Consider the following 12,243-nt stretch of genomic DNA (forward strand, 5'->3'; position numbering starts at 1 on the left):
AATTCCGTCCATGCACTGTTCGAGCTGTGAACCAACCTGCATCCAACCCGTCATTGACAGATTAACCACAGTCGGACACGGCAATGACTTGACCAACGACGCGGCCGAGACCAAGATGGCCCCCAACTTGACGATCTGCTGCCCGTCGGGAGCTGTGAATGGTTGCTTCACTTTCCGTGCCCGACCATTTCGTAAAGTTCAGAGCTCTCCGCGGCGAGCTCCTGAGTCCTGACGGACATCGTCAATTTCTTTGATCGCGCTCTTGATAAGCCCATTGCAGCTTGAGAATCGCCCGTCTCGCGTAGTTCCATAGAGAACACCTTGCGGCTAAACATAGCAACAACCTTCGTTTGGAGACGTGATGGAACCGACGGCAGGCTCGACAGTCCCAGAGCAACAGACTCCGGAGAACAAGTCCGGTCCACAGCAGGTCAGATATGGCTGGCGGTTCTGGGTAAGTCGCCTGTTTACTAACCCGTGCATCGACGGTTTGATAATTCTGTACGCTAATAAACCTCACGCAGGCCATCCTCGTGGCCCTTTCCTTTACGTCGATCCTGGCCGGGCTCGAGATTGGGTGCATCGCTACGGCCATGCCCACCATGGTGAAGGAGTTGGGTTCCGGCGGCCACAGCGAGACAATCTATGTTTGGGTTGCCAATGCGTACTTCCTCACCATGACTGCGTTTCAGGTAGGTACCTAGTCACTGAGATATCTTGAGGCACAGATATCTTGAGGCACCATTCGAGTCGTTTTCATGGTGTATACGCTGACATGTCCCTCGTTCTTGCTCTCCCAGCCATTGTACGGTCAAGCATCGAACATCTTCGGGCGTCGAACGATGACGCTGTTGTCGGTGATCCTCTTTGCTATTGGCTCTGCTGTGTCAGGTGCCGCCACGAGCATGGCGATGCTGGTGGTCGGAAGAGCCATCATGGGCGCCGGCGGCGGCGGCATCCTGGTCATGATCGAGATTATCATCTGCGATCTTTGCCCCCTGCGGGACCGACCCAAATATCTCGGCATGGTCATGAGCATCTTCGGCGTCGCCATGTGTGTCGGCCCGCTCATCGGGGGCGGTCTTGCCGAGCACGCAAGCTGGCGCTGGATTTTCTACCTGAATCTCCCAGTGTCCGCCGTGTCCCTAGTGCCGCTCCTCCTGTTCCTCCGCGTCCGGTACAACAGAGACTCGATCGGGAGAATGCTTATGAAGGTCGACTGGGGAGGAAACGCGCTTTTCGCAGCATCCGTCACCGCAGTCCTTCTCGCCCTTAGTTGGGCAGGAACCGAGTATCCATGGTCCTCGTGGAGAACCCTTGTGCCCTTGATCCTGGGCATATTGGGTCTAGGTGTATTTTTGGGCATCGAATCCACCACACTCATTGCTCAACCTACCATGCCCCTCCGCCTGTTTGCTCACCGCACCTCGCTCGGCGCATTTGGTCTCACCTTCATCGCGTCCATCCTGACATACTGGATGGCGTACTGGCTACCAATCTACTTTCAGGCCGTCAAGGAGTCTACGCCCACCCAATCCGGAATTGACACCCTTCCAGTCTCCATGATCATGATTCCGTTTTCCATCCTGGCCGGCGGGGGCGTCACGGCCGCGGGGCGCTTCCGACCTTTCCAGTTTATCGGCATCTCACTCTTTACCGTTTCCATGGGACTGTTCTCCATGCTCGATATCGACTCGTCCAAAGGCTACTGGGTAGGGTTTCAGGTCGTGGCTGCGGCGGGGTCTGGCATGCTACTCACTTGCACGCTTCCTGCCGTGCAAGCGCCGCTACCCGACTCTGATGTTGCCATTGCCACAGCCACCTGGGGTTTCCTGCGCAGTTTTGGTGGAGTTTGGGGTATCGCCATCCCTACCGCCATCTTCAACTCGCATGTCAACAGCCTCCTGGACGGTGGCCGCGTAGGTGACGCCACAGTCGCCGACTCCTTGCGCAACGGGGGGGCTTATGGACTGGCCTCGATAGGCTTCATTCAGTCCCTCCCCCAAGACATAAAACATCAAGTCAAGACTGTCTACGTCGATAGTTTACGGCTGATCTGGCAAGTCGCCATCGGGTTTGGTCTCCTCGGCTTTTTGGTGGCGCTGGTGATCAAGGAGGTGAAGATGCGGGAGGACCTCAAGACTGACTTTGGCCTGATCGAAGGCAAGAATGACAGTCCAGCCAATAACTCGGCAACTGTCAGCTCGGCGGAACAGAGTGTTGAAGCAGGACACAAGGAAGGCATCCGAGAGTAGAATAGGTAGCCCTTTCCAAACTATCTGTATCAGTCGTATGAAACTTCATACCGTGTTGTGTGATATCTCGAAGGCGAACCTTTTCCTACGCAAAGCCCAATTCCGCTGAGAAGCATCCAGTAGCGTTTGGGGCCCCAGGCAAACTTTTCTTACCAACGGACTCGCAGCTCATGCATCGGAATTCAATGGGCAAATTGGGGGAGGTGTCTAAGCCCTGGTTGCTTCGATGATTGGGTGGTACTCGGAGCCGACCAACAGAGTGCCAACGACGCAAGGCATTGCCCACAGTACGAAACACGTCAAAGGCCGAGGTTCCTGTGTGCCCCTCAGTGAACTTGTTTCCATCTTTCGTTGGGGCCTACGTCGCCTAGATAGGTAGGTGGTTTATGTATGTGCATAAATAAGGGCTTGCCGACACTACCCTGCTTCTCCTTCCCCGTCCCCCAGGGACATTGAGTTTGTGACAAACAAGAGGCGCAGACTGCAGTACTGAGGCTGAGAATTTGTGTAGGTTCCTGATTTAGATTGATATTCGAAGCGCCCAAGCTATCCCATCGCCGGTTCCGCAAGCAAGTCCCTCCCGTGTCACACCACGTTGGTGGGTGCCTGGGTGGGTAGTATCACCTCCGCGGTAAAGAGATAGGTGGCTTATGCATAGTTCCGGAAGAAAGGCCGGTCGAGGGCGGCACAGAAATATGGCAGCGCCGCAAAGCCCGACGGTACTTGCTTGGCTGACCATGGGATCGACTACCTTAACTCCGTTGGCTGGTCTCTCGGCTCTCGTGGTGGTTGCACTGGGCGGGGACCCTTTCCCTTCGATTGGCTAGGTATGTCGTGGCGGAGCATCCCGTCCAGGTCCTCCAAGCACCAACTGCTCGCGGTAGATAAATCTCGACGGCTGCGGTGAGTCGAACTCTTGGAGCTGCACCGTGGAGGCAAGGCCAAACTTGAATCAACACCTCGAACCAACACCTCCAACCAACACCTCCAACCAGAACACAGCGAAACATCCCGCCTTTTCACTCCTCGACCACATCATGGCCAGCGAAACCCCCCAGCTTCTCAAGTTCGACGTCTGCATCTACAGAAAGGATGACATCCCGTTTGAAGATTTTGTCAAGTGGGCTACTGTGGAGTATCCTCCCAAGGCCGTTCCCCTGATGAAAAAACACGGCATTGTCCAGTGGGCGCAGGTGAGAATCACCTTGTCGAGGACCTGAATACCTATGCATGCGGTCTAGGACTGCGCCCTGCTAATGTTGCTCGACTGTTAGACACTGACCCCGCCGCAACTCCGTGAGCCCTACCGTCATGTGCTGAAGAACGAGCTGGGACGGGCGGAATGGACCGTTCCCGACTACGATCTCGTTCTGTCCTACTGGCTGCGCAGCCCGGATGACATGCGTTCGCTCACCCAAGATCCCGAGTGGATCGAGCTCGAGAAGGACGCCCAGACGCGGAGCAACTTCTCAATCGGCCACTTTGTGATCGGCCACGAGATCGTCCACCTCACGGGAGGCGAGGCTCGGGGAGCGGCCGCCGCCTAAGCGAACGCTCGGGGGCCAAGTTGTGTGGCGGCCAGCAGGGAAATGGGGTGGGGGGCTTCCTGAGTTCAAGTTTACACAGTAAATCAAACGAATCGTCCGGTTTTGAGCTTCAACCTGTGTGACAACGGCAAGATTGACGCGAGGGTGCGGCGGCGCCACAACCGCTTTTCGATGTGACGGTACCTGTGTCGAAACTCGGGACAGTCCTCCTTCCGCCCCCAACCCTCCCAAGTTCCTATTCCATCATGTAGTTGCAGATAATATGCCGTCGCCAAGTCCTCATGTATCTCTTCAAGATGGACATGGCTATCCTTTCCCCGAAGTCAGCTGACACATTCCGTCTTTCTGAAGGCGGCACAGCCCAACTGCCACAAGATGGATGCCGGCCACGACACTTGATGTGACCGATCCAACACGCAAATGGAGCCACTAATTTGGACTGTCATAACGTGTGTGCCAATCTAGATAGTATAGGCGTCAAGAAAAGCGGCTAAATCGCCATTGTTAGTGTACTCTTCACAGAGGTTGGCCCCGAGCGGTAACTCGCGAGCCTTCACCCCAACGTCGGAGCCCAGGGCCAACTCATCACGCCTCCATGCCATTCCAGCTCATTCAGGCTCTGACTTCGCTGCAAGCTCATATCCAACTTTGTCACAATGCGGTTCCATCTAGCATTTGTTGCAGTTTTCCTTTTACTCGCCGAGACCATCACGGCCCAGGCGGAGGGAGAGCAGAGCTCAAACCCTCTGGCCATCTATCCCCCTTGCGCAGTGAGTTTCCCTCTGGCAAGGCCTGGAGGATGATGAGCTAACGCCCCAGTACCATGACAGCAAACCTGCATCATAGATGCCTTTACCAAAACATCGTTTTGCCCGAACCCCCTCGACCAGACCTGCACCTGTGAGAATGTTGGTTTCAACGACTTCATGACAAAATGCGTCATGCAAATATGCACCGTACGAGAAGCCCTCAGTAAGTTGCTCAACATCCGAGCCTCGGAACCGTTCAACGACTAATAATACAACCACTACCAGCCACGCACAACATCTCGATCACCTCATGCGGACAACCAGTGCGCGACCGGTCACACGAGCTTGTGCGAGAGGCAATCGCCATGTTGGTCACCACTGTCGTGGTTGTAGCGTCGCGAATCGTCTTCAAGCTCCGTGCCAGAGGCCAGACAATCTGGTGGGACGATTACGCGATCGTCTTCCTCCTGCTCTTCGGCGGCATCCCATCCATGTGCCTCACCATCGCCGTACTCGCACCGGCCGGTCTCGGCCGTGACATGTGGGCTGTCCCGTTGGAAAACATTGACAGGATCTTCAAGTTTTCTTTCGTCTCCGCTGTCTTGTACCTGCCACAGGTTGCCGCCCTGAAGCTCACCTTTCTCTTTTTCTACCTGCGCATCTTCCCCGGACGACGGACACGCCAGTTCATATGGGGCACCATTGTGTTCAGTTGCCTCTTTGGCCTTGTCTTCTTCTTGCTTGGTATTTTCCAGTGTTGGCCGGTCCAGTATTGGTGGGTTTGGGACGGTTCACCAGGCGGCAAGTGTGTGAGCAAGGACGGCGTGCAGTTGAGCAGTGCCGTGATTAGCATCGTGCTCGACGTGTGGATGATGGCCATACCTCTATGGAATGTACGCCGGCTTAATCTCCATTGGAAGAAAAAGCTTGGTGTAGCGGCTATGTTTGGGGTCGGAGCATTGTCAGTCTCCGTGTTCTTAATCCCCCCCTCTTCTCCCCCCTCTCAAGCTTACTGTCCCCGAAGCAACTACTTACTCAAGCCTTGCAGTGTCACCGTCGTATGCTGCGTCCGACTCTCCTATCTTAAGGACATCACCAGTTCGACGAACCCCACCCAAGTCCTCTTCGATATCATCCGCTGGTCCACCATCGAAGGTTTCACAAGCTCCCTCTGCGCATGCATGCCCGTGCTGCGGCAGATGCTGGTCGCCGTCTTCCCCAAGACTCTGGGCACGGGGACCAACAACGTCGCGTCCTCGGCATACATGCACTACAACAAGGAGGATAGCCAGCTGCGCTCCGCTCCGGTAATGCGCTCAGAAGTGCGGGTAGACCATTCCGTAGCCGGCCCCGAACCCGGTCATTATTGGTCTGTGAACTCTCACAGTACACTCCAGCGAAGTGATGATGAGGAGCTCATTATCCAATACCCTGCGCGTATTCCGCTAAGGGATGTTCGTCAGTGAGGGTGTTATTAGGGTTAGCATTTTGCCTGGCTGAGCTCGGTAATCATGACCTCACCTCTAGGCCAGTTCTCCTTTCATTTTCTCCTTTTTCTTCTTTAGGCTCAGTGTACTCGTACCGTGCAGTCATTAGGTAGTTAGTTACAATGTACGGGGTTCCGTAACCGGCTAGGTAGTCGGATGAGTTTGTGCCAAATTTGTCACCGTCTGAACTCGTTCTTCTTTCTTTTTGCTTCGTGGGATGGCTCATGGGCTTAGCAGGAGGTTGTAAACAACAACGCTAGAGGTTCTAAGAGGACATATTAATTCTTATCATCTTGGCAGCTCGTAAGTAGAATGTGCAAACAAGATAATTAGAGAACCTTTCGTTATGTACGCCGTCTAATGGCTTCTGATATATGACTTGGCATCGATGGGCGGAGGACTCAATAGGTACAAATTATCCCTCCCTACCAGGGCAGTTGGCACTCGATTATTCCAATCTTATACGGATAACACAATGAACCAATTCTGGCTTGTCAATGATATACTTGCATGTGTACACTGGAATCCACCAGGTTATTGACAATGCCGTCACTGCCACCATTTCTGGTTGGAGCGAAAATACTTGTAGTCATGACGAGTATCTTCCATGTTAGGTTCCCCCAGGAAACTCCGTTTGAGAGGCAAATATGACTTGGCCATGCCTTGCGCGCGAATCAAGAGAGCTCGGCGGAAACAAATTAGAAAGGCTCGTGCCGAGGGACAAGAACAATTCAACCGCCCAGGATACTTTCGCGTACCATTGGTGCGCTTGATCCATATTCGCGTAAATGTAACATCGCCGGTGGGATCTGCAACTACTTTCTTCCTTTCCCACGCAAATATTGCGCCAATGATGGTAGTGCAAGGATTACAATGTCGGCTACCCATGGGTTGCGAAGCGGAGGTTCACCGGCACCACCACTCCCCGGGAGTGAGATACAAGTATGATATATAAGTCAGGTCGCCCTTAAGCAAGATCTCCAGCTTATCAGAGCGACGGCATTCTAGCATTAACCAGTTGTGGTTAAGTTTAGCTCGAACAAAGACTCCATTCTGTCCCACCTACCTAGGGAGAGAACCAGAGACCCAACATGGTTCCCGTGACGATGGCGCGTTTAAACCGTCTTCTCCCCTTTTGCACTCTGCTCACCGGCACGGTGTCTGGCGCTGCCGTAGACACAACCCTCCGGCCTCGCGCCACGGAGTTCAACAACCCCGTGCTCTGGGAGGACTATCCTGACTTGGACGTTTTCCGGGTTGGGTCGGTCTTCTACTACTCGTCCTCTACATTCGCCTACTCTCCCGGCGCCCCAGTCCTCAAGTCCTACGATCTGGTGAACTGGACTCCCGTTACGCACTCCGTCCCCACCCTCAACTTTGGGGACCAGTACAACCTCACCGACGGTACGCCCGGCGCCTACGTCAAGGGCATCTGGGCCTCGACTCTCCGCTACCGCGAGTCCAACGACAAGTTCTACTGGTATGGCTGCATCGGCTTCGGCAAGACCTACATCTGGACCAGTTCGGGAACCGGCGCCGGCACCAACGACGGCGAGGTTGACCCGTCCAAGTGGCAATGGGAATCCCACCCACCCATCGACTCGTGCTACTACGACAGCGGCCTGTTCATCGACGACGACGACACCATGTACGTGGCGTACGGCAACCCCAACATCGAAATCGCGCAGCTGTCCGCCGACGGGCTCAGCCAGGTCCGCTCGCAGACGGTCTTCACCCCGCAGAGCGGCACGACCATCGAGGGGGCGCGCATGTACAAGGTCGACGGGGCGTACTACATCCTGGTGACGCGGCCGGCGGACGCCGAGTACGTGCTCAAGTCGACGTCGGGCCCGCTCGGCCCCTACACGCAGCGCACGCTGGTGTCGCGCATCAACGGCCCGCTCGCCAACGCCGGGTTCTCCCACCAGGGCGGCATGGTCGACGCCCCCGACGGCACCTGGTACTATGTCGCCTTCATGGACGCCTACCCCGGCGGCCGCATCCCCGTTGTCGCGCCCCTGGCCTGGACAGATGATGGCTGGCCGGAGCTGGTCACGGACGACCAGGGGAACTGGGGGAAGAGCTACCCCGTGCCGGTGGAGACGAGCAAGACGGTGCCGGATAGCAATGAGTTGGAGGAGTTTAAGGGTTCGGAGCTGAGCCACCACTGGGAGTGGAACCATAACCCGGACACGTCCAAGTGGGCGTTTGCGGAGGGCGACCAGGGCGGGTTGGTGCTGCAGACGGCGACGGTGACGGATGATCTGTTCGGCGCGAGGAACACGCTGACGCGGCGCATTGCCGGGCCCAAGTCGAGCGGCACCTTCAGGTTGGATGTGAGCAAGATGAAGGACGGTGATAGGGCTGGCGCGGTGCTCTTCCGGGACCGGGCTGGGTACATCGGTGTGTGGAAGGAAGGGAATGAGGCACGCATTGTCGTAGTTGACGACCTGCGGTTGACTGAGGGTACTTGGACAACTGCTTCAACGGGCAGAACCGCCGAGACGGGTCCGACCGTGAGCGACACGGCAGATGTTTGGTTTAGGATCGAGGCCGACATCACGCCGGCGTTTGGAACCAACACAGAGAGGACCACGTCGTTCGCCTACAGCGTGGACGGGGGTAACACTTTCGTCAAGCTTGGGCCGGCCCTGAAGATGACCAACGCATGGAATTATTTCACAGGGTACAGGTTCGGTGTCTTCAACTTTGGCACCAAGGACCTTGGAGGAGAGGTTACGGTCAAGAGCTTCCAGATGGAACCCTTGTGAGCACCATAGTTGCAAGTAGGAGAATCGAATCCCGAAATGATACAGCCCACTATGGTTGTGTTGCCAGTGGTTGTTCTGGGTTTGATCGAACCAACTGGATGACTTGGCATATCTATGTGCCGATCTGCCGAGATGCACTGTCTCCAAGGGGTCTGATACGAAGATGGCCACCAAATGGTTGCAAGAGAAGGGGTTGTGTGACTTCCACACTAGTGTTCCGTACTGGCGACATGATTCGTGGGGCAACATCACTTGACGCGGTCAAGGTGGTGCCACCTCCTCACGGCTGACCCATCATGACGAGACTTGAAGAGGGGTCGGCTGCTCGATCGCCACGTTGTGACACCACGGGGAAATGAAGTTGGGGTATATATTGGTTGGCACTCTCCGAGGTGTGTGAGAAAATGAACATGTCTGTCCTATAACCTTTTCCATCGTTGCGGTTGGATCATTTTGAGGACCTCCTCTTACTATTTTGACTTTTCGACTCATTACCACTCATTATTGTTTGTTTAACCTTTCGTCCCCTTTTGATCCTCGATACCTCCTAGAACGGACGTTAACGCCAGTCTCCGATGCAGCAGTTTCAGCATGGCCCCCGACTAACACTGGCCGGCCCGCAGCTTTGAAAGCTAGCAGCAACTGACTTATTATCAGTCCACCGCCCAGGGCGTAAAGCGAAGCCAACGACCTGATCCGGACCGCGAGCGACATGTTGTCCTCCGGTAAGTTTCGGCGTGGTCGCTAACCTGGCTGACAAGTAGGACGCAGTGATGTCCAGAGCCACCCAGCTCTTGGGACGGTAAGTCGCGCAGGCCTGCCCCGGAGTGATTCCCGCCGCCATGGCGTACGGTCCACAACCTGTTCGAGTCCGAGCCCTTGTCGTCCATTCCTAACCCCACCACAACACCCAACGGCCTATATCCTCCTATACCAAGCGGTCCCACTCTCTTGCGCGCGCGCTCTGTCCACCTCACCCATCACAACACCACTTCGAATACCCTCGTGGTCTCCCCAACCTACGGTCGCCCTCACTCAAGGCCCTCGATGATGCTACTAACCGGCACCGAGCCGTCAAAAGGTACGCAGAGGACTCACCCACCGCAGCTGGCCCTCACCACCTCGAGGGTACCGGGACTTAAACCAATTTTCAAGTCTTCCATCTCTGGATGCCATACAAGGTCCGGACACCACCACCGGCTTCGCTTCACATCGTTTTGGTCCCCGCTTCCGTTCGGTTTAGTTCCGCACACGGTTTGACGGCTGGAGGTTTTAAAGCAAGCGTGGAAGGTTGAGTGACGATGGTTTGACGGATATTGGTTCATGGGGGGACGGGTTGATGCAAGGTTGTACGTAAGGAGTGAGCTTGGGCTTCATGTATAGTGATTGGGGGAGTAGAGGTGCATTTAAGGGGTTGGTTTGCGGGTTGATGTTGGCGGTATTGGGACGGCTATGATGCATGTATGCGCTTGGGTTTTGGTTTAAGGAAGGAAGGCGGAAGAGATGAATGGAAGATGATTTGAGGGGGGCAAGTTGTTTGCGGTGTGGTGCCGTGATTGAGTGTTGTGACTGCTGAGAGGATTGAGTGTGTATGGAGCTAACATGATGCAACAAGTTGTTCATGCGCCTTAATATGAGATCTATCAGTCTCCCCCTAATAGCTCTTGAGGATCATAACATCCACACATTGCATACTGTTGCCCAAGTTCATTTTTGCACCCTCATCTCCTACACGCTGATCGTCCTAAACACGCTAAACTCCTCGCCCGTCGCCACCAGCATGCCCGGTATTTGCGGATGCCAATGCACCTCCTTGGCCTGGTTTTGGTAGTGCACAAATAACAGCTGCGGCGGCACATCCTGCACGCCCGCAGTGTCCTTGCTCTCCTCGTCATCCAACTCAACCGCCAGATCCCACAAGGTAACCGTGTTGTCACCCGCCGAGACGGCCACAATACTGTCGTCTGTCGGGTGCCACTCAACGCCCGTGATCTGCTCCTGGTGGAAATTGAAGCTGGCAACCGGGCTCGGCCTCTGCAGCGCCGACGCGGCATTTGCGCCCGCGCTCGGCTTCCACTGCCGCAGGTCCCACACCCCCCACACGCCCGCATCGTCACCCGAGGCTAACAGGTGTGTCGTCTGTCGGGACCACGACATGACGTTTACATCCACGTTGCTAACCTGCATGGAGAGCGCGGGCTTGCGGCCCTTGCTGCGCACGTCCCAGACCCGGATGGTGCCGTCGCTGGACGCGGACGCGAAGACGGACGCCTCGGAGGGGCTCCACTGGATCTCCTCCACGCTGGACGTGTGGCCCTGGAAGGGGCGCGTGTCGGTCACGAAACCGCCGCCGTCGGTCCGTGTTGTGACGTAGATCAGGCCGTCGTTGTCGCCCGTCAGGAGCTTGCCTGCGGGATGGAGTGGCGACCAGTCCACGGCGTACCCCTCCGCCTTGTGGGCGCGGATCGTGCTGAGAGGTTTATTTTGTTGGGGCGTGATAACGGTACCCGGAGTATCGAAGGAGGCAAGATGGGGCGTGATGTCGTGGATCAAGACGTTGGTCGACTCGGTCATTGTCGCGGTGAGGGTTGTCGGCGGTTTCGACGGGTCCTGAGACGGCGTGTGGTGGGCTCGTATCCGGTTCGTAGTGGTATTGAGAGGAATGCTTTTGTGTTCTAGAATTGGGTCCGCGTCCTCGTCTTCGTCCTCCTCGTCGCTGGACTCGTCGCCGTCGGCGCCCTGCATCTTGCTAAGACCGCTGAACTTCATGACCATGATGGAGTTGTCGCCAGCCTTTGTGCTCTCGGCTTGCGTTCCGGAGACGGTATACATGGTCGCGGGATACACACTGCGGTTGTCGCCCAGACCGTCGCGTATGATGTCAAAGGAGAGGCATGGCCACGGGGTGCTGAGGTTGTGCAACATCCGGTATGTTGTCGGATCGGGGGAGAGGGTCTGGCCGGGCTCGAGTTTTGTTCTACCAACGATAAAGGTCCCGGGAGCAGCGGAGTCGACGTCCATTGCCTCTTCGGCCTCTCGCTCAGCATCTGGCCTCCCATCGACGCCGGCCTCGATGATCTCGTCCTCGCTCTCGAATTCATCCTCGAATTCGTCCTCGAATTCCCCCATCTCGGCGGGCTTGTCGTCGACATCCATAGCGTCGGGGCGCCCGCCGGCCTTGAGAGGGCCGGTGGTCTCTTCATCGGCAGTGCGCTTTGCCATTGTATTGTGTTTCTGACCCGTCAAGGTTGCGCCGATGGCTCTGTCGCCGATTTGGTCGCAAATTCGCGTCAAAATCTGTGGACTGGGAACTTTTTCGGTGGGGTCGTCTTATCACCCCTCACCTGTGGGGCTGTTAGAGCTTATCGCTCATCCAGGGGCCACGCCGAGCACACGCAAGCCCAAACTCGCATCCCTAACCCTAAGACAATTTG

At 56.0% G+C, this 12,243-nt stretch overlaps 5 protein-coding genes across 5 annotated transcripts; 4 read left to right on the forward strand and 1 right to left on the reverse strand.

Annotated features, from left to right (window-relative positions):
* Positions 1-6: 6 nt before the first annotated feature.
* Positions 7-2,404, forward strand: B0H64DRAFT_398166 (major facilitator superfamily domain-containing protein). Its single transcript, XM_062803931.1, has 3 exons — positions 7-454; positions 525-692; positions 801-2,404. Exons 1-3 carry the CDS (start codon positions 362-364, stop codon positions 2,253-2,255), a joined length of 1,716 nt encoding a protein of 571 aa, XP_062659914.1. The 5' UTR covers positions 7-361; the 3' UTR covers positions 2,256-2,404.
* An 888-nt stretch (positions 2,405-3,292) lies between these two features.
* On the forward strand, positions 3,293-3,802 carry B0H64DRAFT_442717 (uncharacterized protein; the record flags this gene model as incomplete). The annotated part of the gene is made up of 2 exons (XM_062806664.1): positions 3,293-3,448; positions 3,530-3,802. 2 exons carry the CDS (start codon positions 3,293-3,295, stop codon positions 3,800-3,802), a joined length of 429 nt encoding a protein of 142 aa, XP_062659915.1.
* A 656-nt stretch (positions 3,803-4,458) lies between these two features.
* Positions 4,459-6,017, forward strand: B0H64DRAFT_321862 (uncharacterized protein; the record flags this gene model as incomplete). Its single annotated transcript, XM_062800534.1, has 4 exons — positions 4,459-4,572; positions 4,633-4,774; positions 4,837-5,512; positions 5,600-6,017. The coding sequence occupies 4 exons, from the start codon at positions 4,459-4,461 to the stop codon at positions 6,015-6,017; spliced, it is 1,350 nt and encodes a 449-aa protein (XP_062659916.1).
* A 1,085-nt stretch (positions 6,018-7,102) lies between these two features.
* B0H64DRAFT_342625 (arabinoxylan hydrolase) lies at positions 7,103-8,855 on the forward strand. The gene has a single exon (XM_062801261.1). The coding sequence runs from the start codon at positions 7,130-7,132 to the stop codon at positions 8,807-8,809; it is 1,680 nt and encodes a 559-aa protein (XP_062659917.1). The 5' UTR covers positions 7,103-7,129; the 3' UTR covers positions 8,810-8,855.
* Positions 8,856-10,168: 1,313 nt separating this feature from the next.
* B0H64DRAFT_169500 (WD40-repeat-containing domain protein) lies at positions 10,169-12,128 on the reverse strand. The gene has a single exon (XM_062798742.1). It carries the CDS (start codon positions 12,029-12,031, stop codon positions 10,538-10,540), a length of 1,494 nt encoding a protein of 497 aa, XP_062659918.1. The 5' UTR covers positions 12,032-12,128; the 3' UTR covers positions 10,169-10,537.
* Positions 12,129-12,243: the final 115 nt, after the last annotated feature.

Source organism: Chaetomium fimeti, assembly GCF_033439085.1.
Source record: "Chaetomium fimeti strain CBS 168.71 chromosome Unknown B0H64scaffold_4, whole genome shotgun sequence".
NCBI classification, from domain to species: Eukaryota; Fungi; Ascomycota; class Sordariomycetes; order Sordariales; family Chaetomiaceae; genus Chaetomium; species Chaetomium fimeti.

Bases quoted from the DNA above. Each gene is read 5' to 3' on its own strand.
- B0H64DRAFT_398166 (XM_062803931.1), top strand. From the start codon at position 362: ATGGAACCGACGGCAGGCTCGACAGTCCCAGAGCAACAGACTCCGGAG. The intron at 455-524 runs GTAAGTCGCCTG...AACCTCACGCAG, and splicing joins GATATGGCTGGCGGTTCTGG to GCCATCCTCGTGGCCCTTTC. The intron at 693-800 runs GTAGGTACCTAG...TTGCTCTCCCAG, and splicing joins TCACCATGACTGCGTTTCAG to CCATTGTACGGTCAAGCATC.
- B0H64DRAFT_342625 (XM_062801261.1), top strand. From the start codon at position 7,130: ATGGTTCCCGTGACGATGGCGCGTTTAAACCGTCTTCTCCCCTTTTGC.
- B0H64DRAFT_169500 (XM_062798742.1), bottom strand. From the start codon at position 12,031: ATGGCAAAGCGCACTGCCGATGAAGAGACCACCGGCCCTCTCAAGGCC.